The sequence below is a fragment of the Podarcis erhardii genome (assembly GCF_964252035.2).
Source record: "Podarcis erhardii genome assembly, chromosome: 2".
Lineage (NCBI taxonomy): Eukaryota > Metazoa > Chordata > Lepidosauria > Squamata > Lacertidae > Podarcis > Podarcis erhardii.
This window is the reverse complement of record NC_138498.1, coordinates 31,583,354-31,610,569: the sequence shown is the minus strand read 5'-3', so window position 1 is coordinate 31,610,569 and position 27,216 is coordinate 31,583,354. Positions and strand designations below refer to the sequence as shown.

At 47.9% G+C, this 27,216-nt stretch overlaps 1 protein-coding gene across 6 annotated transcripts in view; it reads right to left on the bottom strand.

Moving 5' to 3' along the window:
* The window catches only part of USP36 (ubiquitin specific peptidase 36), a 32,994-nt gene extending 7,099 nt beyond the window's left edge, over nt 1-25,895 (bottom strand). The window contains exons 1-15 of one of the 6 annotated variants that reach the window (XM_081849558.1): nt 25,716-25,895; nt 21,334-21,652; nt 21,022-21,237; nt 18,884-18,994; nt 18,205-18,307; nt 17,777-17,844; nt 17,332-17,402; nt 15,453-15,535; nt 14,533-14,644; nt 13,154-13,294; nt 11,661-11,761; nt 9,673-9,811; nt 6,888-7,577; nt 5,485-5,600; nt 1,299-1,823 (exon numbers count right to left, since the gene is read on the bottom strand). In XM_081849558.1, the coding sequence (XP_081705684.1) occupies nt 1,299-1,823; nt 5,485-5,600; nt 6,888-7,577; nt 9,673-9,811; nt 11,661-11,761; nt 13,154-13,294; nt 14,533-14,644; nt 15,453-15,535; nt 17,332-17,402; nt 17,777-17,844; nt 18,205-18,307; nt 18,884-18,994; nt 21,022-21,237; nt 21,334-21,586 (2,729 nt within the window). In that variant the 5' untranslated portion in view covers nt 21,587-21,652; nt 25,716-25,895. Of the gene's footprint in view, nt 1-1,298; nt 1,824-5,484; nt 5,601-6,887; nt 7,578-9,672; nt 9,812-11,660; nt 11,762-13,153; nt 13,295-14,532; nt 14,645-15,452; nt 15,536-17,331; nt 17,403-17,776; nt 17,845-18,204; nt 18,308-18,883; nt 18,995-21,021; nt 21,238-21,333; nt 21,653-23,608; nt 23,728-24,557; nt 24,608-25,621 lie in introns of those variants that run through there. The other 5 variants (XM_081849559.1, XM_081849556.1, XM_081849554.1 and 2 more) reach the window with 5 other exon arrangements.
* Between the last annotated feature and the right edge of the window lie 1,321 nt (nt 25,896-27,216).

Here is a 27,216-nt window from a genome sequence, read left to right as displayed (position 1 = left end):
TAGCAGTTCAAAAGCACGTCAAAGTGCAAGTAGATAAATAGGTACCGCTCTGGCGGGAAGGTAAACGGCGTTTCTGTGCGCTGCTCTGGTTCGCCAGAAGCGGCTTAGTCATGCTGGCCACATGACCTGGAAGCTGTACGCCGGTTCCCTCGGCTTGTAAAGTGAGATGAGCACCACAACCCCAGAGTCAGCCACGACTAGACCTAATGGTCAGGGGTCCCTTTACCTTTTTACCTTTTGCCCTGTTTAATACATCTACATCTCTACTCAGAAGACGAACTCACTCTGCTTAGCGGATTTTACTCCCAATTGAGCTTGCACAGGATTGAAGCCTCAAAAATATAAAAGTGCCTCAGGTTTGTAGGCACAGTCCTTTAAAGGGGAGGAAAGAGGATGGTCAACCAGACAGGAAGGGCCAGGATTATGCAAAACATTGGTCCAAAAGGCAGCAGGAAGGACTGGTGTAAACACAGGGCAATGCCAGGTTCCACTAGGCTCAAAGGCTCCACTTGTTTTATTATTTATTATTATTGAAGGTGATGGGGGGGCAGGGGGGAGGCCCAAAGACCCTTGAGCCACAGGTAACAAGGAAACACACTCCTACCTAGCAATGTAAGCAACCTAGCAATTCACAGAGGGGTCTGAGAGCTTAGTCTAAGTCTTCATGGCTTGTCATCCCAACAGTGTTAGAAACTCAGATATATAAGCCTAGGTGCCAAATGGCTCCTCAAACCAAGGTTAAAGTTGCCAAAATGGAATGTCCAGTTGCCATTTTTGGGCAAGACGGCTCCAAAGCCTTATTTTTCAAATGAAGGATTGACTGTGATTGATTCGCAGTTAAACATCTGGTTAGTTCAGATGATTCAGATGACAACCTTGAGCTTTGAGAGCTTAAGGAAAGTTACTTGATCCAGGGACAGTCCACATATACAATGGCCTATTTCTGACCTCTTTTCGCTAATGGTGACAGCAGGCCATTCATAACATAAGAATATGCTTCATAACTGAGCAGGCAGTGGGGTGGGTTAAGTGAAGACAAGCCTCACTTACCTATAACGCTGTTCACTGCTCCTGTTCTGGCTGCACAGAAAAGACATGTTGGTTCCTGAAATTCATTCCGATTGCACAGATAAAATCTAACCAACAGAATTCTACAGGATGAGGTATTAGTGTGTGAAAACAGTCAAGATCCAAGGATCCCCAGGCATGCACCTCCAGATGATGGAGATGTCAAGTGCTCATTTTCTCTCTCCAAGCAAAGCCCTTCCCCTAGAAAAGGCAACCAAGCAAACACTCACCTGTTCACAGGGGACAGCAAAGGCTTACAGTCTTCCTCTGTTTGCTGCAGCTTCCTTTTCTTTTTCTTCTTTTTCCTCTTTTGGGTGGAATTAGCTAGACTAGGATCTGCTACCTTGCAGCCTCCAGCTATTCCCTCTTCGTCTCCCTTCCTGGCTGCCACCAAGTCAGATTCCGGTTCAGGAGAGGAGTCTCCAGGCCTGCCATTTTCCTCGAGTTGCCTCTTCTTCCTGGGTGGGTTGGAGAGGCAGGTTCCCTCTGCACCAATGGTTTGTGTGCTTGGGATGCAATGGGTGCCTTGTTCTTCCTCCAAGAGGCTACGCTTCCTTTTCCTCTTCTTGGAGCTGGCAAGGAAAGGCCTCTTGTCCCAGTCTGGGCAAGAGTGGCTCAGTGCCTCTTTGGGCACCACAGGTGGCGGCAGAGGGGCGGCAGAGAGGCAGCATGATTTGAAGTTGGGCAAGGGTTTGACAAAGGCGCTGCTGGCCGGCGGTGGAGGCGCTGAAGATTTGGAAGCAGATGAGGGCGTCCTAGAGAATCACACACAGACAAAGCTAAGAGCCAAACGACACCAAAGCGGCAGAAGTCTCTGCAGAAGACCACACCCGTTTCTGTTCTAAAAGAGAGCCAGTGCCAGCCTCTTTCACAACATAAATGGTCCCTTACATCACCCATAAGGACAAAGCATTGTCAACCGAAGCAAAGGAAAGCCCTGTTGGATTCATGCATCTAATTCTACATTCTGTTCTCAGAGTGGTCAACCAGGTGCCCAGGACTTGGGCACAACAGCCCTTTCCCTACTTGTGATCTGCAGCAACTGGGATACAGAGGCAGACCACCCCACATGTCCTAGGCATTAATAAACATTCAGCTCCTTCCAGGCTTAAGACTGGTATGGCGTCAGGCTTTGGAACTGTTTCTGCCCCTATCCCAAAGGCCCAACCCCACTTCACTGACCCTGCAATGTTTCCTCACTAATAATAATAATAATAATAATAATAATAATAATAATAATAATTTATTTATACCCTGCCCTCCCCAGCCAGCCAAGACCGGGCTCAGGGCGGCTAACACCAGGTATAAAAACAATTGATTAAAATACAACTTAAAAACAAGATTAAAATACAACATTAAAATGCAGGCTCATTTCAGTAGAAACTCAAATCAAAAACTTTTGGGGGATGAAAACGTCAAATCTTCACCAAGGCCAACTATCCAGACTGGTCCAGAAAAAAGCCAGGAAAGTCCCCAAATAGGAGTTCCATCACAGAAGGAGAAAGGAAAAAGGAAAGAGGGGGAGGGGATCAAGTTGATTCCAAGCCAAAGGCCAGGTGGAACAACTCTGACTTACAGGCCCTGCAGAAAGAAATCAGATCCTGCAGGGCCCTGGTCTCATGAGACAGAGCATTCCACCAGGCCGGAGCCAGTGTTGAAAAGGCCCTGGCTCTGGTTGAGGCTAATCTGACTTCCTTAGGGCCCGGGACCTCTAGGGTGTTGCTATTTATGGATCTTAAGGTCCTCTGCGGGGCATACCAGGAGAGGCAGTCCCGTAGGTACGAGGGTCCTAAGCTCCATGCCACTTCTAGCTCAATCTATAGAGATTTATTCACCTAAAGATATTCATAGGACAGTCAGCTAGCACATTTCCACAACACAGGCGTGGAGTTCTTCTGGGCTGGATGATTTCTATGCCCTAATTGAGGAGTTATTTCAGGGCCAAATTCAAAGCTCTCCCGCCAAGGCACTTTGGTGCTTGAGTTTTTATATTCACCAGATTGTGGAGCACAATAATTCTTGGGGTTTTCTGGAGCAGTGAGAACCCACCCTGCCTTGCATGGGCATTTCCCTAGAGATCACCTCCTTCTATTGCTCTGTTCTGCACTGCTTCTTGCAAGATAAACAACCCCTTAAGTTCCATCTGTATTCAAAGCATGCAGATGCTTTGCTACCTAAGTATAAGCTAATTTGTATTGCTTTTAAGAGTTCAGTCTCAAAGAACAGAGTGTCTCGCCGTAGCATAAAAAGCTTGCAGTACAGAGCTATGCAGTTGTGCACCTCTGCGGAGGCTGGATGGTTGGCAGACTTGCACCCAGAAGTACAGTTGTCCCTGGAGAACTCAGATGAACAACGCGAGCCAACAAGACTCTCAATGCAAAAGACTCTCAACTGAGCGCTAGTAAAAGGGTGGGGAAGGAAGACTGCACTGATGCGAGGTTATACGGCAAGAGATGGTGGCCTGGAATCATGTATTAAGAGAAATAAACTATTGGATTATGAATTACCAAGACAGCCCTTACTAGATGGATGCAGAACCTCAGGCACAGGGGCTAGATGCGGGCACTCTAGGCCTTGATATGGCCCTCACGAGCATCCGTGGGCCACGATCCCTCTCCCCGAGCCACAGCCCTTGCCAGTCCTACTTCATACCCTCTCAAGGGTTTTTATCTGGTTGGTATGTGCCATCGAACTCCGGTTGCCTGGATGTAGGATTCTAGAGGGGTGCATGAGTGTATTTAGAAACTTGCCTACTGTGCAAGGACAAAATTTACATTCCTAGCTGGCCCCACTTTTGCCACAGAAAGGTGCCCAGAATAGAATGCAGCCCTGCATGCACCTGTTTTAGCAGTAGTATTATCGGGCTATTTTAAAGGAATTGTGGGACCCCCAAGAAGATCTCGACAGTCCGCCTTATAGCAATAGCAGCCTGTATGACCACATGTCAGGCTTGGGGAAAACCAGACCCTCTTCAATCAGAGGCTTGGATAGGAAACGTTTGGGACCTAGAACATATGGTGAAATTATAAAACACAAACAGGCAGAGGTTGACCACGTGATAATAAACTGAGATCCCCAATTATTTGGTAAGATGTAGGTTGAAATACAGGTCAAATATGAGGAGCATGGGTGGAATCAATATAAAAAGAAAAAAGTTGAACGCCGTATCGACGAGTACATTTGAAGTTGGAAGTTTTAGTCTATTGACTTGATGTGACCGGAGTCACATATGATTAAACGAACCATGTGCTACTTTTAAAGCAATATACAATTATACTGTCTTAAAACAGATGCATTTTATGTGATGTGTGGCCATTAGGATGTACATAGGTTTAAAAATATTTATTGCATTATGCTTGCCACTAATCTGTTAATACTTACTATGGGGTTGCACCCAATGAAGATAGAGTAGACCCACTGAAACTAATGGACCTAAGTTGGTCATGCCAACTATCTGCAACTGGTCAACTCTGAGGACTAACAGAGGCTTGCATCCAATGCAGTACTATGCAAGTATCCTGTTAGCATAAGGATCACCAGTTCGACAACTCCCCCGCCCCCACAATCTGCTCTAGGAATTCCTCCAACCCTCTGTAGCAAATTTGGAGTGGGGGGAAAGTCCCACTGCACAAGCAGGAATCCCTGTGCTGATGGGATGCTTATTTAGTGCTGCAATAGATACAAGCCGTTGGCTACAACCCATATCATTTACCATTGTATATATGTGTGTGTGTGTGTGTGCGCGCGCGCGCGCACGCACACACACACACACACACACACACACACACACACACGATACACACACACAAACATATATAGTCATACCTCATGTTACGTCCGCTTCATGTTACGTTCTTTCAGGTTACGTCCTGCGACGATCCGGAAGTAAGGGTTACTTCCAGGTTTGGCCACTCGTGCATACGAAGACGTGCCAAATGACGCCATGCGCATGCGCAGAAGCAGGGAATCACAACCCGTGTGCGCACAGACGCACCACTGCGGGTTGCGCTCTTTTCATGTCACAAAAGGGCCTCCGGAACAGATCCCGTTCGCAACCAGAGGTACCAGTGTGTGTGTGTGTGTGTGTGTGTGTGTGTGTGTATAAAACACAAATTAAAAAAACACAGAGGCTGCTCTCACACATAATGTCCAAGCAGGGTGACGTTTCTCATTCCCTGTCCATTTGCCCAAAGCACCCAAACCAGACACAACACCCAGTAACAGGTGGGCTTTAAGGCACATGTTAGCAATTGCATCAACACCCTCAAATCCAGAAAGGCTTTGCTTCAGAAAAGTACCAAACGCTACAGTGACTTATTATGACAAGCCAAAGAGCCACACAGTAAGGACAGGGTTCAGAAAGCCAGGCCAGGGTTATGACCGCCCCCCACCCCCGCAAGGGCCCCAGGAGCTCACCTGGGATAGTCGAGCGCAGCGGCACAGACGGGGTGGGTGGTTTTTGTAGCAGCTGGTGGAGGGTGGGGCGGCGCCAGGCGCTCACTGCTGCTCAGTTTCTGCAGTGTGTTGCTGCCCTGTAGTTATTGACATAAATAAAAACTTGGTGGTCTAAAAAGAGGTTTCCGTGACCCCAGGGGGCAGAGCAAGAAGAGAGGGGAGGGGGAAAACAAAAGAACAGGTGGGGGTGGGACAGGGAAAAAGAATCAGAAAAGTGTTTGCTGTTAGAAACAAAGGGAAAAGAAGGAAGGACATGTATAAAGACAGAACAGTGTTAGAATAAAACAATGGGCAACAGGCACCTTCCCATCTTCCTTGTTTCCAAAGAGAGGAACGAAAAGAACCAGCCAGGGTCTCTCTGCTCTGGCCCTGTGAGCAGCGAAATGCCTCCTCTAATATGGGCCTCACCAAGCAAGAGGATTTGAAGGGGCAAGAATGAGGGGAGACCAGCTCTACAGAACACAAGTTTCTCCCCTAGAGTCTGGGGAAACAGGGTCCCCCTGCACAGAATGCATTTGCAAGGCAAGACACCTGCTTAAAAGAATACTGAGCTTGTTCGCAGGTAGAATCAAGCCAAACCATGGCTGAGCACGAATAGGGCGCATGCCGGTTCCAGGAGTGGAGATCTCAGCCACTTTGCTCCTCCCCGGGTTCTGCTTGCTGCCATGCTACCCAGGACCAAGCCATGGTTTGGCTTAGAATGGCATCTGAACCTGGGCCAAGCCACTGCTCTGCCCTGGGCAGCACAAGAGGAGTGCTGTGGCCGCAATCCTTGAATCAGGGAACCTGCACATTTGCTTTTTCACACTAAGCCATGTTTTGACTTAGCATTATGTGTGGGCCGTAGTATTGCCCCCAAGTATTCAACAATGGATTGGCAGGTAAGGAGGGTAGTCAGAAAGCACTTGGGACTTACAAGCTGGCCAGGTGATGAATCTCCCTGGGCTCCTACCTACAAAACAGCTCAGTTGGTTAAGCATGAGACTCTTAATCTCAGGGTTGTGGGTTCAAGCTCCACTTTGGGCAAAATATTCCTGCCTTGCAGGGGGTTGGATCAGAGTTTCCCAAACTTGGGTTTCCAGCTGCTTCTGGACTACAATTCCCATCATCCCTGACCACTGGTCCTGCTAGCTAGGTATGATGGAAGTTATAGTCCAAAAACAGCTGGAGACCCAAGTTTGGGAAACCCTGAACTAGATGATCCCTTCCAACTCTACGATTGCATGATATGCAATTGAGTCTGCAGTGCTGCTGCAAGCCTGAAATGCCCCCTGCCTGAATCTACCCCACCCCACCCCCCAAATCACCACTCCATTTTGCCACCATTTTGGAGGTAGGTGAGGTAAAGTACCCCTAAAACGCACCTTCTTGGCAGAGAGGGCCAGTTTTTTTGCAGGTGGGGGGGACATGGTACTTCCCAGCTCCAGATTGGTCACATTAGCCAGCAAAGGCGACTTCAGCTTGGCAAACTTGGAGTCCTCGGAAACAGGTTTCCCAGAGGCACAGTCCGATTCCTGAGAGGAGCAGTAGCCGTTGACACCCATCGTGGCCTGCGGGAGTCCTTTGGCTGGGCGATGTGCTGGACTGGAGGAAAAGGAGCTGCTTGAAGAGGACGAGGAGGAAGAAGACGAGGAGGAAGAAGTCAAAGGCGAGGAGGCCTTGCTCGGCACCTCTGGGCCTTCCTCACGAACTTTGGCCTCGGGGTCTCCTCTGGGAGCCTCTGGCGGCTGTGAAGACAATGCCAAGCCCTTGTCCCCCCAGGAGCTCTGCTTGCCCATCTCCACCCTGACACTGGTGGCCTCACTGAAGTCCTGAGATGTTTTGAGTGGCAGGAGAGGCTGCTTCTTGGACCTCTTGCTGAAGTCGTCTAGGAAAGACAGCTTGGCAGGGAGCTTAGGTGAGGAGAACCCAACAGCAGGGATGAGCTTCGGATGAGGAGAAGGAGGAAGCGTCCCGTTCTGGGGTTTGGAGTTGGAAGCAAAGGAGCTACGAGGAACAGGGACGCCAGGTTCCTCAGGGTCCAACGTCTTCCTGGCCGGCGTCACATCTTGCCTCTGTAGTGACAGAAGATAATAGGTGTTGAACGAAGGCAGGTGGAGAGCCAACACCACAAAATGGGAACCGCTCTCCCTGCTCAATAAACTGTTCAGACCAATCCAAACACAATACCCACAAACTGCCAGATGTGTAAGCAGACAGCATATCAGGTTATCTAGCTGCATGAAAGTCATGCAGTTCACTTACACATTACTCAGGGTTAAGATTTCCCCCATCTGATCCGCTGGGAAGCAACTGATGCATTTATTACCATTCAAGTCGGTGGGCTCTGACCTTATTCTCAAAACAGGAGAGGACTGTCTTGACTGCTACAATTGCCAGGTTCTGGAAGATTTTTGATCTTGGTGATTTGGATTACTGCTATACCAAGACTTGGTATAATTCCCTCTCCTTTAAAAAAAATTATGTTACATTAAAACTACCCAGAGACCAAAATGCCTGGTTTGATTTTATTTCATATACTGTATGAACACAGCAGGTTCACAGATGCCAAGTCCCACTGGTTTAAACAAATGCCTGGAATAGTTAAATACTCAGCTGCTACTAAGAGTACAGTGGTACCTCAGGTTACAAACACTTCAGGTTACAGACTCCGCTAACCTGGAAGTAGTACCTCGGGTTAAGAACTTTACCTCAGGATGAGAACAGAAATCGTGTGCTGGTGGTGCAGCGGCAGCGGGAGACCCCATTAGCTAAAGTGGTACTTCAGGTTAAGAACGGTTTCAGGTTAAGAATGGAACTCTGGAACGAATTAAGTTTGTAACCGGAGGTACCACTGTACTGGGGGTAAAACGAATAACTTCCTTGACCTTACCAACTGACACCACAGGAGAGGGCTCGTATGAGGGAACGCACCCCCATTTTTGCGTTATTTTGATGTACTTCACATAGGAAGTTGGAATGCTAGGGAAACGGCTAGGCTCAAACCTCTCGCTGCCATCTTGTTTTCTAGGCAAAGAAACATTCAGGCATGTGAGCCTTCCCCCCTGCAGCCTGAAGTGGTACAATCCACAGAAGTGGTAAACCTGTGAGTGGATTGTACCACTTCAGGCTGCAGGGGGCAGAACAAAGCTGGGGGCAGAACAAGGCTTTAGTTCCTCCACAAATTAACACTCAAAATGCCAGTTTTGTGACTGCATCGGAAGCATCAACCCAACAATTTCATCAGTCTTTTGTAGTACACTCCCCACAATTCATAAGTGTCTTGGGCTGTCTGCCTGCCTGCTGCAGTGCATTTGTATGCTTTCGAGTTCAATTCCGCCCCCCCCAAAAAACTTGCACTTATGGCTGCTGATGAAAAGTGTGCATATAACATACCAAGCCAAAGAGGAGACTGCGTAATATTTTTCAGTAGCTGAAGAGAGCTTCAGGGTAAAAAGGTAAAGGTAAAGGTACCCCTGCCCGTACAGGCCAGTCGTGTCCGACTCTAGGGTTGTGCGCCCATCTCACTTTAGAGGCCGGGGGCCAGCGCTGTCCGGAGACACTTCCGGGTCACGTGGCCAGCGTGACGAAGCTGCTCTGGCGAGCCAGCACCAGCACAGCACACGGAAACGCCGTTTACCTTCCCGCTAAAAAGCGGTACCTATTTATCTACTTACACTTAGGGGTGCTTTCGAACTGCTAGGTGGGCAGGAGCTGGGACCGAAAGACGGGAGCTCACCCCGCCGCGGGGATTCGAACCGCCAACCATACGATCGGCAAGTCCTAGGCACTGAGGTTTTACCCACAGCGCCACCCGGCAAGTCCTAGGCACTGAGGTTTTACCCACAGTGCCACCCACCCCCAGTACAGTGGTACCTCCGGTTACGAACTTAATTCGTTCCAGAGTTCCATTCTTAACCTGAAACCGCGTCACCAAGCCAAAGAGGAGACTGCGTAATATTTTTCAGTAGCTGAAGAGAGCTTCAGGGTACTCGCTCTCAATTTACTTTGGGGTTGTTGTTTTTTTCAGATCACTGGGTTTTGTTTCTCCTCAGCCCTGAATCAGCACTGCTCAGCTTAAGACTTTTCCCTTTCCTTTTGAAGTTCAAAGTACACACAGTTCCGACGGTGGGAAATTCTGGATGGCAGGCGGACTATGCAGATATTCACCTTGCTCATCAGCGGTGACGCAAGGGCACCATTGGTCATGCTTTTCTTCATGTGGTCGGAGACTATGCTTGCCCGGTTGGATGTAGGGCATGTGCTTTTGGAGATGGTCCCCTCAGAATTCTTCCTGGTACTTGGGATCCTTGAAAAGGGGGAAGAAGGAGGAGGAACTTGTACTTTATCGCTATCACTGTTTTTAGAGGTCACCCTACTCTTCAGACCAGGGGGGGTGGGGAACCTCTAGCTCTTAGGCCAATCTTGGCGCACCAGGACTAATTTAGCTCAGGGAGGCCATTTCCTCCAAACCACACCCACCTGCCCATCAGCTGATGTCACCGGTGTTGTCAGCTGATGGATGATAGCACAGCTTTCAATCCTGCATTGGCTGCACAATCCGGTTCCCAGCACAGAGCAGGATCATGCAACCAAGGCAGCAAGGTTTAATAGGGCAGGGATTAAAGCCCTGATCTTTGGCAAGAGAATGCAGGTGCTGTGAACCTTCTTCAGTATGAAGGATTACATTACAGCCAAGGTGGAGAACTGGGTGTGGCTGATGAGCCAAGGTGAGCCTATTTTGGATCTGGCAAATCATCCGGGCCAAGAATCGGGGCACCCTCTGCAAACCATTCCGACGGGTAGGCAGGGCTGCCCATTTATCAGTCACCAGAGACACCACCATGACATCAGGTACCCTAACAACTATAACACACATTTATAGTGTGCTCTATCAAGCATTTCTTTGGCATTTGACACCAGAGCTTCACCATTTATGCGCCGGCATGCAGTGATGAGCAGGTGGGCTTCCTCCCCCCTCCCCTCCCAAAAAAGCCACATTGCAGGCCAAATGGGAAGGTCCTGGAGCACCTAATTTGGGACACGGGTCTGAGGTTCCCTACCACTGCGCTACAGTTTACAAATACAAAAGAATACAGAAGTATTTGTTTGGTCTTAGATTTTAAAAAGGAAAGCAAATATAGAAGTTAAGGAAAGAACTTTAAACCATAAAACAGTAAACAACCCAAAAAGCCCAACAGAAAACAATATGCACACAAAGGAATATCTAAAACGCAAAAACATCTCGACTTATGTAACCCTTTGCCAGCTATAGATTGTACATTGCTAATGCATAGGGCCCTCCAATTATTCAATGGACAGCATAGAAGAGTACGATACAAACTGTTGCAGCATTTGAAGTACCGCATGAAAATGTAACACCAGGGTTTATTATTGATTTACAAATGTTCAACGGAAAAACACCGCACCTCTACAGATGTTGGTGTGAGATCATTCACAAACTGAAGACTTCAACCAAAAAGGGCAGTGCAAAAACTGAATAGCAAGATTATTATTTTTTAATTGTATTCTAGTGTATATTGGCCTTTGAACAGTTTGGCAGAGCGGCTACTCATTAGCATTGATGTACATTTTATCACAGAGAAAGACTTTATTGAAAGAGGGTCTAAACCAGGGGTGGGCAACGTTTTTTGAGACCGGGCTGGTCTACTCCCCGGCAGACCTCCCCATGGGCCTTAGGTTGCCGACCTCTGGTCTAAACACACTTGGTTTTTAGAGTTTCTTTTATAAAAGGTACATATTATTGGGCTTTTCGCTGCTATTTACTATTTGTGCACCACTGCCAGGGACTCTGCTTCCCTCTGCATATTTTGATCATTTACATGAGATGATATTTAGCGATTACAGCACAGCAACATGAAAAGGAAACCACATCAGCAGAAGTAGCTGGGGACCCTGCTAAAACAGTGGCGGGTTAAGAATGGCAAGGGTGCTTCCTAGCATTAGCAACAACCGTGTTATTATCATCACCCCCAGTTCACCCCAGCCTGCACCTCCCTCCATTAAAAAAAATGGACTTCTGCCCCTCTCCACTCCACTTGATTAGCAGAAAGGTGACGGGTGGATTGAAGGGCACCCCAAGAAACAGGCATGAAGAGAGGCGGCCAACGGCAGGTCCCATATCATGCCCCACTTACCGAAGATAGAAAAGCACATATGCCTGTTGATTGAGGACAACTTTGATGTTGCTTGAATGCACCATTGAGTCGTTCATCTGGTACCACTGCCCATTACTAGCCTGAAAATGGGATAGGAAGGAGGATTTGTAGCTACAACACAGCACAAAAGGGCAGCGTTAGGCAGGAGGGGAAGAAGCACTCCACACCATCAAAGGTAGGCATAAGCTCCATCGGAAAAAGGGACTAGGTCAATGTTTCCCAAACTTGGGTCCCAAGCTGTTTTGGGACTACAACTTCCATCATCCCTAGCTAGCAAGTCCAGAAGTAAGGGATGATGGGAACTGCAGTCCAAAAACAGCTGGGCGCCCAAGTTTGGGAAACAAACAAAATTCATGAACAGATGTACCAGTGGCTGCAAGTCATGATAGCCAGGAATCCAACATCCACATGCACTGATAACAATACCAAGAGCTGGAGAATAACCCTAGGGAGGTTAGTTACCCCACTTCTAAACTTCCCCTTTGCCATCTGGCTGGCTACTATGGGTAGGAATAATGCCAACTAGGTCAATAAACGGTTGGATAATTCTTGTGCTAGAGATAATAATAATAATAATAATAATAATAATAATAATAATAATAATTTATTTATATCCCGCCCTCCCCAGTCAAAGCCGGGCTCAAAGAGGCTAACAACAATAAAAGTAACACAGCATTCTAAAATCAATTCATTTTAACATCAGTTCAAAATCAAATTAATGGCAACCATTGGGCTAGAGTTCTGTGAGGATTACCAAAGGAGGGGGTCAGACTGTGCCTTGGCCAAAGGCCTGGTGGAACAGCTCTGTCTTGCAGGCCCTGCGGAAAGATGTCAAGTCCCACAGGGCCCTGGGGCCACAGCCGAAAAAGCCCTGGCTCTGGTTGAGGCCAGCCTAACCAAGATGTTTTTGTTTGAAGACCGTAAGTTTCTCTGTGGGACACACCAGGAGAGGCGGTCCCGTAGGTACGAGAGTCCTAGGCCGTATAGGGCTTTAAAGGTTAAAACCAGCACCTTAAACCTGATCCTGTACTGCACCGGGAGCCAGTGCAGCTGGTATAGCACCGGGTAAATGTGATCCTGCAGTGAGGACCCCGTAAGGAGTCTCACTGTGGCATTCTGCACCCGCTGGAGAGAATGTTTTTCCAGGAGGCTGCCTCCTACAACTTCCAGCCAACTTATAACATTTGGACATGAACATCAGAGCTCCAGAGATGCACCATCTGCAATCACCAAGATTCTTTGCTGTTGAACCTCTGGAGAAAGCAGCATTAAAAGCCTGGCCACTCCGAATGCCAGCAGTGAGATAGCAGGAATTCCAAGCAAGATAGCTAGACACACTTAGAGCATTCATGCAGTTCAGCCTTCCACACTGATGCTTGGCAATGCTTCACATTACCACCCCACAGCCTGGGGTGCAAAGCACCCCTCTCCGCTGCCAAGGCTGCCCTTTGACAACAGACGAAAGGACTCACCTTGACGTAGCAGTAGTAATGCCCCGCATGGCAGCTGTATCCTGAATGTACCAGCACAGCATAGAGGCCATACATGACAGGATCACCGTTGCTCTGAGACATGTAGGGGCGTATATTCAGGAACTCAGGGTAGCCGACATCCTGCAAGGGAAAAGGGAAGGCATCCATGGGGATTTGTCCCACCCGCTCGGAGTCTGCCTCTTAGCGGAGAATGCTGGTGCGTGAACAGGAAAACAAAGGCAGCATCTGATCCAGGATACACAAGTGGTCCCTAGGCTGACAGTTTTTGGAGACTTCTACGCTATTAAGAAAGCCAGCCTTAAAAAACCTTACACAAAACAAATGAAATACCATGAAAATCCCTGAAATGAGAAGTAATCAATTAGAAATATTATCTTATAAAAGTAAACTAAATAACAAAAATCAAAAAGTTTAAGGAAAAAATTAGAAAAACCTAGAATTCAACCAAGCCTTAATGGGATGCCAGCTACAAACCTCGTTTCACTGAACTATTCAGTTTCCTCAGCAGGAAAGAGAGAAATCATAAGCCTCAAATGACCAAATTCAAAGAAAGGGGGTAAATCTCCCAAAAAATCTAAAGTACTATAATCAGTCTTCAACATCAGCAGTAACATCTAGACCATGGGAGCTTTTCAGCCCTGTTCTTGAGTTTGTTTAAAATCTAAAACCACTTATCTTGTATTCCTTTCTTCGAATTTGTCCATTTAGGTTGTTTTTGTTTGTTTTTTAAACCTTTTTGTAAAGGCAATACAAATATTTTCACAGCTCAGTCCTCAATTCTTTATTACTGTGCTTGGCTTTCTTCAAGTTGGGCTGTGTCTAAAACTTGCCATTTAGGTTTTCAAACCTCCTTTGTAAACTCAGTTTTAGAAACTCTACCTCTGAGTCCTCAATCCTTTATTACTGCACTTTGCTTCACCTAGGTCCAGCTAGGATTATAGTACTTCAGAATTTTTAGGAGATTTACCCCCTTTCTTTGAATTTGGTCATTTAAGGTTTATGATTTCTCTATTTCCTGCTGAGGAAACTGAATAGTTCAGTGAAATGAGGTTTGTAGCTGGTATCCTGTTAAGGCTTTGTTCAATTCTAGGTTTTTCTAAATTTTTTTCTTAAACTTCTTGATTTTTGTTATTTAGTTTAATTTTATAAGATAATATTTCTAGTCGATTACTTCTTGTTTCAGGGATTTTCACGGTATTTCATTTGCTTTGTGTAATTTCTTGGTTCTGTGACTGACTTTTTTATACTGACCCTTAAAAAGTCAGAAAGACAGCAGCCACCAGCGCTCCTCCAAACCCTCTTCCAGGGGAGTAGGGATGTCTTTGTGCCCCCTCCCCGCTTTCCAGATCGCCACGCACCTTGGATATCTTGCCCCCGCTGAAGTTGGCGAAGCGCTTGAGCGAGATGGTGAGGACGTTGGATGCCCGGTGAATGGTGAAGCGCTTGGTGGCTGGCACCTTCTTCTTGCACCTGGCACAGAGAAGAGGAAATATCAACACACTCTGGCTCCTCCTTGCAAGGCTCAGTGAAAATGGGGGATGCCCTGAGAACTCCCCTCCTGCTATGCAGATGCACAATGCCCCCCCCCCACGAGACCAGGGGGTGGGGAAGGCTATTAAGTCTTTCCCTGCATTTGAAGCTAGCATCCTTTGCCCTGCAGGCTGCCTTGAAACCATCAGGGAAATGGCTTGGTTTCAAGTACAGTGGAACCTTGGATTAAGAACTTAATTCGTTCTGGAGGTCCGTTCTTAACCTGAAACTGTTCTTAACCTGAGGCACCACTTTAGCTAACGGGGCCTCTCGCTGCCACCGTGCGATTTCTGTTCTCGTCCTGAGGTAAAGTTCTTAACCCAAGGTACTACTTCCGGGTTAGCGGAGTCTGTAACCTGAAGCGTCTGTAACCTGAGGTACCACTGTAGAAGGCAGATGCACCAAATTTTTAAAAAACACACCATACACTGTGAAGATTCATACCCAAACTTCTCTTCTGCTTCGTTATTCCCACCACCAACCCAATTCATCACTTTGGAAATAGCTAAGAGGTGAGACTAGTCCCCTCCCTTTTCTTTTTCCTACAGATTTTTTTTTTAAAAAAGCGTGAGTCAGCAGTTACTGAAGCTGTGGAGCAGAACATATTTGCCAGACCTCATAAGTTAGCACTTCCATTCTAGAAATACGCTTCTGTTTTTTTAAAATAATAAATAAATAAAGGCGTCATTAGGCAAAAGAAAAGGTGCCAAATAGGAGGGATGGATAGGTCAAGAGGAAGGCAACTCACTTGGCACACATGTAGGCATTCTCTCCACTTAGCACGTCGGCCTTTACAAACAACTCTAATGCCCGCACGATGTTGGCAGTCTGCTGTAATCAGAAACAGAAAAGGGACATTCATACAGAAATCACACCAAAGCTCAGGTTATACCTACACTCAGGTAAGCTCTGAAAAGAGCAGCTGGGGAAACCCAGACAGATGGGCAGCATATAAACAATAAAATTGTTGCCATCATCATCATCATCATCATCATCATATTATTATTATTATTATTATTATTATTATTGATGTCTCTTTAGTTCTTTAGCCTTGGTCCTGCATACCCGAAGGAGCGTCTCCACCCCCATCGTTCTGTCCGGACACTGAGGTCCAGCGCCGAGGGCCTTCTGTTGGTTCCCTCATTGCGAGAAGTGAGGTTACAGGGAACCAGACAGAGGGCCTTCTCGGTAGTGGCGCCTGCCCTGTGGAATGCCCTCCCTCCAGATGTGAAGGAAATAAGAAGCTATCTTATCTTTAAAAGACATCTGAAGGCAGCCCTGTTTAGGGAAGTTTTTAATATTTAATGCTGTATTGTTTTTAACACTCGATTGGAAGCCGCCCAGAGTGGCTGGGGAAACTCAGCCAGATGGGCAGGGTATAAATAATAAATTATTATTATTATTATTATTATTATTATTATTATTATTATTATTATTTAGGAAGTGGTTCTATTCACCCATTACCTCCTCAGCTACTGTTAGCTTAGCTTAGATGGGATGCCCTTTTCTTTTCCTGCCCAGCGTATGGAGAATCTCTGTTCCTCCAGATATTGTTGGACTACAACTCCCATCATCCCTCACTATTGGCATGTTGGTTGGGGAGTCCAACAACATCTGGAGGCCCACAGGTTCCCCACCCCACCCCATCATTATTATCATTTTCTATACATCAGCCATGCACAGGCAACTGAGTACCTATATGCCACTTGCTCGCTGCACTTCAGTGCATGCTATATGCCTCCCTACACGCAGCGCTCATGTATAATAATAAATAATAATAATAATAATAAATTTTATTTATATCCCGCCCTCCCCAGCCGAAGCCGGGCTCAGGGCGGCTAACAATAATCAAATAATCAAATAATCAAATAATCACACATTCAAAATATTCATTATAAAAATTAAAATCAAATTAGTGGCAACCGATTAAGCAATATTCTGTGCAGGTTGCCAGAGGAGGGAGTCAGGCTGCACCCTGACCAAAGGCCTGGTGGAACAACTCTGTCTTGCAGGCCCTGCGGAAAGATGTCAGGTCCCGCAGGGCCCTAGTCTCTTGTGACAGAGCGTTCCACCAGATTGGAGCCGCAGCCGAGAAGGCCCTGGCTCTAGTTGAGGCCAGCCTAACCTCTCTAAGGCCTGGGACCTTGAGGATGTTATTATTTGCAGACCGTAGGTTTCTCTGTGGGGCATACCAGGAGAGGCGGTCCCGTAGGTACGAGGGTCCTAGGCCGTATAGGGCTTTAAAGGTTAAAACCAGCACCTTAAACCTGATCCTGTACTCCACCGGGAGCCAGTGCAGCTGGTATAGTACTGGGTGAATCTGATCTCGCAGCGAAGACCCCATAAGGAGTCTCGCCGCGGCATTCTGCACCCGCTGGAGTTTCTGGGTCAGTCTCAAGGGCAGCCCCACGTAGAGCGAGTTACAATAATCCAGTCTGGAGGTGACCGTCGCATGGATCACGGTGGCTAGGTCAGGGCGAGAGAGACAAGGGGCCAACTGCTTAGCTAAGTAGGAAAGGACCATGAATCTGCTCATATTTGCAAATCCCCTGCCAGCTTATGTCCCTCTTTAGGCCTACCATGGAAAAGAAAGAAAAGGGGAAAGCGTTGATTTAACACTTGCATACCCTGATCTCCAAAGCCACATCCAGGAAGGGGTCGTAAGTGTCCGAAACACTCTTGCACACGGAGCATTTCACTGCAAAGAAAGCAGAAGAGTTGCTTGCCTACTCTTCATGGCCTCAGCTGCCCGCCAAGGTCATATTTCACAACAGGACTTCCGAGACATCAACGCTTCCACCTCGGCAGCTAGCAAAACCAGCACGGGAAGCAGCTAAATCCCCCGATTCCCAATATCCTCTTCAAAACCTGGGCAGAGGCCAAAGGAAGCCCGCAGGAAACTCTCACGGTATTGGGACATCAGCAGCTGTGTGCGCCCACAAGTCAGGTGGGCATTGCAGAAGCGCAGCTGGGCAATGAAGGAAAAGCTGGAGTTGTAGAGTTATCACTAGGACTTGGTCAACGCTTCAAGCATAAAGGGTGTGAAAGGTACCAGGCTAAAGCTGTGCTCACCACGAGATCGGAGGTAGCCGCCAAAGATCTGGTGCACCAATGTGGTAGCCTGGGTCTGGCGGTCCAGCCTGGGAAGAAAAGCAGCCAAGGGTTAAGAAGAGAGTGGAGAACACCTCCCTGAAGCAATATGGGGCCTCAACAGTGGCAGGGACACAAAAGCAGCCCTTAGGGCTTTCCTCTCCAGGGAGGATTACTAGCTTTTGCTTCCTTGGGCAAAGGAGAAGCAGCCACCGTTAGCTGAGTGGTGACTTACCCAGCATGGCCCCCCTTTTCCCCACCCACATTCCACATGTGAAGGTTCATGCTCCCAAGAAGCTGCTTGCACAAAAAGGGAAGGTGGCAAGATCTCCACCTGCCCATCTCTTTGCGACCAAGTGAAAAGTACGGCCCTGACCCTCCCAACCCCAGAGACAGGGAGCTGTGCATACTTGGTGTAACCATTGAGGCAGGCCTTCTGCATGGCATCAATGGTGTAGCGCAGGAACTCGTGAGCATCCTCTTGGCTGCCAAAGCGGAAGTGACGAGCAATCTCTGCCAGACGGAGGAAAAGGACTCTGAAGTTTGGCTTCCTATGCCCGCCCAGCACAGGTCAAGCTCATGCCAAGGCAACAGGCATCGCTGACACTTAACCGGGGCACAGGAATTACATGAAGCTTATTAGCACGTGCACGCACACAACCTCAAACTATTCTAGATTCTGCAGAACTCAACATAACTAAGCAAAATGCTGATGAGGACAGCATATAGTGCATTTCAATCTCCCTTTTATAGTTTCTTAAATACCGGCAACCTCAGTTGGATGGTTAAAAGAAATGAAAGGAGTGCCAAAAATACCTCTAATCTATTTATGTATTTATCTGCACGCCCAGCTGCCACGTCTTCAGACTTAGCTCCACAATGGGGAGATCTGCGCACCTGGCTTTTGTAGTGCAGTTTATGGCATGCGTATATACACACACACACAGACACACACACACACACACACACGATCTACAGTCAACACTTCAAACAAAGAGATCTTTGGCCTCTTTCCCTGTATGTACTGGTGAGATGCATCACAACGGCACTGTACAGCCTCACCAAAACAAAGCTCCCTCAGCTGCTTACTTTTGAGATCTCGGATGAAGGACACTGGCTTGATGGCATTGCCGCTGTTGGCGAAAGCCTGTATCATGTGATTCTGCATAACGCACATCATGCAGAAGCCTCCCTGGTGGCCTGCAAGAGAAGAGACCAGGAATGAATTCATGCAAAGGCTGCACAAAGGTCTGGTGGAGCAACTCTCACAAAACTGGAAAACCCATGAGTAGAGCTCAACCTAGGGAGAAGGGCATTTTGGCAGCCATTACTAAATAAATAACCTGCTGGCCCATGGCGACAAAGGAAAAGAAAGAGAAAGGCGGGCTTTGAGGGCCATGCACCGCTCTTGCTTCATGATTAACCATCTGCAGAAGTAGCTGCATACGCATCAAGGAAAAAGTTGCCTCTTCTCTGCTGGAGGCAATTTAAGGTGACAAGGAAAGCTACTCACTGATATAATCAATGCACAAATTGAATTGGAGTACAGAGCCTGCACTTACCTGTAAGCTAGGGGTGGGGAACATGTCGGGCCACAGATGCTGTTTGGCTCCCACCTCCCACCACCCCTGACCATGCTAGCTGGGGCTGATGGGATTAGGAGCCCAACATTATTTGGAGGGGCACAGGATCCCCATCGCTTGTGCAGGAATCTCCTCCATGGCCATAGCATCAACAACCCCTTGCTAGAATAGCTTACATGAACAGACCACTGTTAGATGCATGGAATAGCCTCCTAGCCCCGTTGCACACACATCATAAAGTACTCAGAAATGCAGTCCACTAGGCTGAGATGCTCAGGGAACCAAAACGCTACAGCCATGTGTGAGATTTCTCAAGCCTGAACAACAAGCCGGCAAGTAGGTGCAAAGCAGTATTTGCCCTAATCCAAACAGTTCCTCCTCATCCCTCCCCTTTTTTGGGGAGGGACATCTTTTGTCCACCCGCCTCCCTCCATTCAGGTCCACTCCCCTAACTAGGAGTCAGCGCTCCTCTAACAAGGATGAGTCGGATGCTTAGAGCAGCAGTTCTCGTGCAACCAAGTGCTGGCTCTGCTCCTTTGCAGCTGTTAGCACAGCCTCCCAGGCCCTGACTGCAAGGATGAGTGCACAGGGCTGCAAGGGAACTGCCAGCTGCAGAACTGTGGAGGGGACAAGGCGCACTGCCTGTTATTTGACCTTGGATCCACACACCATCTTTTCCCACTGCCACCATGTTTCAAGCAGAACCCCCTCCTCAAGCTCACATAACAATGCAACCCCTTTCTTGTGGCTGGGCACATTACAGCCCCCTCTTGTCACAAGGGGTGCCCCAAGACTTTGACAACATGAGAAACAAGGGCAAAATAATGCTCCATCGTTCAAGCCCCTCTCTCCAAACACAGCCAAGTGGAAGCATATTTTTTGAACACTATAAATTCACAGGAAGCATTTTCTCATACAAGAAATCCATTCAAAAAGCAGGCTTCAAACCAAATTGTTTCAATTTCTCCCCTCGCTGAAACCCCAACACAATTTCTGAAAAGAGGGGAACACAATGGAATAAGAATTTTTTTAGCCCTTGCATGGAGTAAATGTTCTTTCCAATGAAAAATATGCAGATTTGCAGCATAACAGAACAGGATTTTTTTGTGGCTGTGAGAAAACTAAGACTCAGAAAGTTGAGGCAGGGTCCAATTTCTCTTGTGCAGGATTTTGGAGTGGCTTCAAAGGGTTATAGTAACACTTAGGCTTCTGCACAGCAGCTTGAAGTGGTCACAAGCACTACACTTGCACTGTCTCTTTATAATGTGTATCCCAACCCTGAAAGGTAGTTTTGGGCATTATAAAAGCCATACAAGAGATGGACAGGATGAGGTTAAAAGGGAACAGCTTGACCAAAGGTCAGTTTATGGCACAGCAAAATCTGAACCAGAAACACTGCGATTCACAGTTCAGTTTCTTAGCCGCGGTGCTCCTGTTTTACTACCATTAAGGACTGAGCGTTATGCATTGCTGTTCCTGGCCCATCTCTCATGAAAGCCTCAGCAGAGTGGCACCGAGATGACAAGCAGGAGGCTGCTGAAGCCTTTGCTACCTGCAACTCTTAAGTGAAAAGAGACAGATGACACGCAAGCTTTGCCAAGGGGCACCAACCATTCCACATGCAACCAAACACCCCACACTCACAACTGCGGCTGTGCTCCTTGGAAAGCAGGTAATTGGCAAGAGGTGGGGTGTACGTCAGACACTGCAAGGTGGAGTTGAGGAAGCAGGTGTTGCCCAGGTTGTGGAGACCGGCTCCGACACGGTACACCCGCTCCCATTTCAGAGAGAGGCGCTCGACAGGGAAGAGGACCTTCTGCGGGGCTGGAACTCCATCTCCTCCCAAGGTGTGCTCACCGCCTGTCAGAGAGGAAGAAGAACAGGGGAAGTCAGCGAGGCCGGGCACACATGCACCCCCATTCCCACAGAACCATTCCCCCCAGAATATGGGCACACCTTGCTTCCGGATGGGTCCCTCTTCAGGGCCCCTGTGTCGGCTGGGGTTTTCTGTCTTGGGGTTCAACAGAACGTATTTGCTCTTCAGCGTCTCCAGCTGGTAGGAGAAGCTTTTGGAGGCTGGTTCAAACTCAATCTTCTGCAGCAAAACCTTCTTGGCGGAAGCAGCCAACAGCTTGCCCAGTTCGCCATCGTCAGCAGAGTCCTTCCGCCCAGGCTTGAGGGCTTCTTTCAGCTTGTCTACTATGGGCATGGTGCATCACTTGTGGGTGGCAGAGGCAGCACTGCTAGCAAGGGGACTTTGCTCGGTGGGGCAGAGCTGGAAAAGAAAGCATTTGACCCAATTTTTCCCCCACGAAGCCTCTCACACAAGCCCATTACCTCTGCAGCCTACAAGGCTGACTATGACAAAAATTCTCCTTTGTTTACCCTCCTGCCTCCATCTCTATTCACAATACTCCTGTCTCCCCATTTGGGGCTGCAAGCACTTTTGGGGGCAGAAACCTGTCCTCTTTTTAATTTTCTAAAGGGTCATGAAACACCAAGAGCACTATATAAAGCCGCCGCCACCACAAATTCAATTTCAAACACCATTTCCAGGGAATCTGCATTTAACTCAGAATGCTGCAACACCGTTCCAAACCGTATTCTCTATTGGGCAAGCAGAGAGTGTGTCCACAAGTTCCATTTTCCCAAAGGTGGGATTAAGCAGCATAAATTTGTGAGAGCAGCTACACTCATGCTGTCTCCTTGCTACAAGAAAAACACAGGAAACCCTGAAAGCTGCATGGAAGGGGGGGGGTCACATGCCAGTGGTAGGCGGGACCAGAGGCAAAAGCAGGCAGAGCAGTAAACATACATTTTACCTGCATACAGTAGGCTAGTTTCAATATACAGACTTCTCTATCCCAGGTAAACAAGAATCATGATCAGAGATCAAGGACACATTGCAGCCAAGGGGGGCGGGGGGAGAGAAGGTGTGAAGCAGGGCAGGTGAGTCACATGGCCTGGGGATGGGAGTCCTGAGGCCTAGTTAGAGAAGCTTGAATGGCCGCAAGTGAACCCCTGGGCCTGAAATCACACCCACCCACCACCCACCCTATTATCTTTGCAGCAGCTAACAAACAGAGCTCATACATACATCAATTTTTTTCTCATCATGCAAGCTAGAAACTCACTTCTTTGAAAGTCTGATGGATTAAAAATTGCAAAATAAATACATCCCAAGTCTAGTCTAGTAGGCCTGCTTTTCTGCAATTCAGTGTCAAAGCATGTTCCTAAATACCTTTATGCACCCTATTAGCATACCTCTCTTTTTTTGCTGGGCCCAACAATTTCCACTCCTCAACATGGAGAAGACTCCCCCCCCCCCAGAAGACAAACCAAGGACTTATGAGCATTCACTGTGAAAGGTGCCCCTTAAAACTCTAACAAGGTGTCAAGCAGTAGCATCATGGCTAGGTAGAATGAAGGATTTGCGGCCCAGGTTCATAGACACAAGTTGGCATTTGCTGGTTTTATTTCTATACAATGCAAATTTAACTTTGCAATGTCACAGAAGAAAAATCAACCCATCCACATCACCCCAGATAAAATTCTTCCATTCATTTTCACTCTACCCCAGATGACCCCAAATCAGTTCCTCTTCAATTCAATTACCTCCAAAGTAGATCCTGCTCCAAATCAATTAATTTGCCCTTCAGCTACCTGTCCTGATTATCTCTCAAATCACCTCTATAGTCACTTCAAATTATTTTGGGCTGTGATCCAAGACTTGCATATCTGGAAGTAAGCCCCCCTGAACTAAACAGGGTTTACTTACAAGTAGACCTGATTATAGGATTACACTGCTGTTTCTCCCACATAAACATCCTACCCAGTAACCCAGATCACCTGCTATTTAATTTCCCCTGAATCAATCACTAAGAAAATATTTGTGCCCCGCATTCTATAGGCCACGCCCTGAAAAATGGCTCAGCCCTTGAAAGAGCCTGCAGTGAAATTGGGAACTGGTTTACAAAAGAGAAGATGGCATATTTTAGTTTTTCTCCAACTGCTGGAACAATTTTAGCCACAAGATAGTTTGTAACAAACAATCACCTTGAAGACCTATACAGTGGTACCTCGGAAGTTGAATGGTTTGACTTCCAAAACGTTCAGAAACCAAGGAATGGCTTCCGATTGGCTGCAGGAAGTTCCTGCAGCCAATTGGAAGCCGCGGAAGCCGTGTCAGATGTTAGGGTTCCAAAGAACATTTGCAAACCGGAACACTCACTTCCGGGTTTGCGGCGTTCGGGATCCAAAAGATTTGACTCTCAAGGCGTTCAGGATCCAAGGTACAGCTGTAATTGGAAGGCCTGAGATTTGCCACTTCCTCCAATAGGGAAGTCAGCACTACAATGTAAGAAAAAAAGGATTACTTTGTCACCTAAGGAATGAACTCAGATTTGACTAGCAAACAGAAGAAGCAGAACACCCCAGATAGAAACCAGAGGTGTCTCTCCTAACAGAGTAGAATTCAGAACATTGTTACCCATCTTGTAAGTACCTTTGTAAAAAGACAAGTCTATATTTGGTTTTTCAAAAAGAGAGAGAGAGGCTTCCATCAACACAAGTCCTACTAAAACATCCTCCTATGCTTCCTATAAAGTACATATAGCAGCTCTTCATGCAAAAGGCGGCAACCAAAAGGCGGCCCACAAAAAAAAATAAAAAATACTTGCACTAGTAGCTAGCTCATTGTAGGGAGATTGCACTTTCTTCAGTTACTAGTGTGGAGGTTTCCTAAGGCATCCAGTGAGCATCTTCCACATGTTATGATGCTCATCTGAAGCTCCCATGACATCGAACCTTTCTACAACAGCTATTACATTATTGGTTATCGCCTAAGAAGCCACTGGAGTCACTACATGGTGTCGGTCTCCCCCAGAGCAGCTGAAATTGGCCTACACAAGGATACTTCATTCCTAGCACCATTGTGTGCCCAGCAGGATGGACATACCTGGCTAGTCCTTTCCATGCTTTTGATGAACATCAGCTTAATCAACTCACCTTGTTGTGAACAGACCTGAGATCTACGGGTATAGTATGCAAATTTAATAATAAATAATAATAATGCCTTATACGACCAAGACTACCTCTTGCTTTGGAAGGGGACATAGGGAAAGTCATAGCCAGCAACTAACTGGTAGAGAATTGCTTTGTATGTGGGACAAAACCCTCACCTTTCATGGCAGGCCTCTGCTAACTCTTGCCAAAGCAGCAGCATCTAAATCAGTAGTCAAGGGCATTTATATAGGGTACAAATAGTAATGGAACAGCAAAGAGGCGAGAGAAGGGTGCTGCTGTGTGTGCCCTTGGGATTGAAGAGCAAGTGGGCAAAGCTGGTGCATTGAGGAGATGTAACGGTTCGCTCAGAGTAGCTATGTTGCACACATGCTCAGGGAAAGGAACCCTCAGCTCTTTGCATGGGGATGAGGAGCCGAGTGGAGATTCAGCAAGCCCACATCCCCAAAGGAACAGAGTGAATTAACAGGCCCCATTGAGTGGGTCAGAATGCCAGCAGAACAGGATGTAGCAGGAGGCAGAAGGAAAGGCTGCTTTATGGCCCAGATGTAGAAGAACGCCCCCCCCACTTCATGATTTGTCTATCAAGGAGAGAACAAGAGCCCACCCCACCTTGCTCTCCATCGCCAGACCATGCACAGGCCCCAGCCACCTTCGCCCAGCAAGCGGTGCCCGCGCACGCAGAATAAGCACCACACAGGCTGTATCTCCATCCCCAACACCCGCGCGCGCCCCACAAGCTGAGCAGCAGCCGCCGCTTCCAAGGTGCCCCAGAACGCAATCGCCGCCTTGGTGCAAAGGGCACCCACACCCTTGCGCTTTCTCAAGGGCCCAAGAAGATCGTGCCCAGGGCCCCTCAGCCAAGAGCGGAGGAGTCCTTGGGGAAGAGACGGCAACCTCCTCAGCGCCCCGCCACTCGCGCCTGGGGGGGGGGGGGCTGATCTATATGGGGCTTTTTTATGAGAACCCGGGGCTTGGGCGCCGGTTCGGGTCATCCCGGCCCAGAGAAAGCGAGCGGCGGCGGCAGCAGCCAGCGGGCTAATGCACTGGAGACGGAGGCAGCAGGTTTGCTTCTGCAACGCAGCCGGGGCGTAGGGGAGGCAAGGCAAGGAGGGCACGAGGGTGGGCAAAGCCCCAGCCCACACCCACTCAGCCCACCCCATGGATTCACCTAGCCGCCGCCTCCCTACCACGACCCAAACCCAAGCGCTTTCCTGCTCACCTCCTTACTAAATAGGGGGGGGGGGAGGAAAGCTCGTCTCCGCTCCCCGCCCCCAGGACCCCCTCGCCATCCCCCTTCCCAGCCCCACACTCACCATCCGGGGGACCCGCGTGCGCGCACATACACACACGTGTCCACGCCGCGTAGGAGAGCAGGAAAGGGCTCAGCTGGCGCTGCTGCTAGGCCGCTGCTGCTGGTGCTGCCGCCGCGCCGGGCCCAATCCTCGCCCTAAAGGGGTGGGGAAAGCAGAGGAGCCCTGCCCGGTTTCCCTCTGACGCAACGGAGCCCGCCCTGCCGCCGCTTTCGGGAAGGCAGCGCCGCCTGCTGTAGCCCTCCCGGCATCGGCGAAGTCTTGGCTCTTGCGCTCGCTCGAATGCAGCTGCTACCTTTTGTCCGCTGCCAATATATATATATATATTTAAGAAAAAGATATATGTGTGTTTGTTTTGCATAGATGTATGTGCAAAGATCAAAGGCGGGGCTGGGCACAGAGGATGGCGCGTGACTACTGGAGGAGAAACGAATTAGGGACCCAAAAAGCGCAGTGTCCCGCAGAGACGGGGCGGGGGTAGCACTTCCTGCCACGTGCCTCGCAGGGGCAGAAAAATGAAATAAATTGGGGCGTGAATGTGAAGGGGTTTCTTCTGCGCGCGGTGCGTGGGTGGGTAGGTGGAACTCGTCAGTATTTTTGAGCTTTCCATGATTTATTTGTTTTAAAAAAAAACAACATAAAACGTCACGGTAGATTTCTTTTTCCTACCTTATGCTTAAGTTATTCTTCTCTGCGGGTTTTTATTGCCAGATTCTAAAATTAGAGGAAATGTAGGATTTTGGTTCAGGCTGACTAGCTAAGCCATTTGTTACGGTTTCCGGGACAAGGCAGGAACAGAGATTTGGACAGAGAAAAATGTTAATACTGTAAAGGGAAAACTTCAAGGTAGAAAAGCTCAAAATAACAATTTAAAAATAAAAAGAGCTCCCGTGGTGACTTGTCAGTCATGGGAAAGAGACGTTTCCCTTTTATAATACTGTTGTCGTAAACGAAATCTGCCCTTATTCCCTTATGTACACAAGAGCCCTTATAGAGTCCTTTGTAGGTTCTCCATCAGTAGGAGAAAATAACAGAGGCCAACCAGAGAATATTAAGAAGCAAAGCAGCTAGTAAACCTGATCTTTATTAAAGCTGTTGAAACAGGGTGCTCCCCTCACACGCAGGATGACCCAGAACAAAGGTGTGCCCGCCCTTATATATCCATTTTGAAATTCCCTGCCATGGAGCTCCAGACCACCCCTCCATACATCATATATACATCACAGAAGGGGTGTAGCCCAAGACCACCCCCCACAAACATCATACCTACAACACAGAAAAGGCAGTCTACAACAAAAAATTGAATGATGTTGTTGTTTTTCCTGACTTCCAGGTTATCTGATAATGCCTTATCTGATTGCGTTTTCTGGTAGTCTGGCCATTCCTTTGAGATGGTAATTACCCAATTCCTGAGACAATGGGAAGGTTCCCTCACCCCCCCTCCCTCCTTGCAAAGAAACATTTGGTCAGTTTGAGAGTCAAAATGGTTTCAGGACTGTCTTCC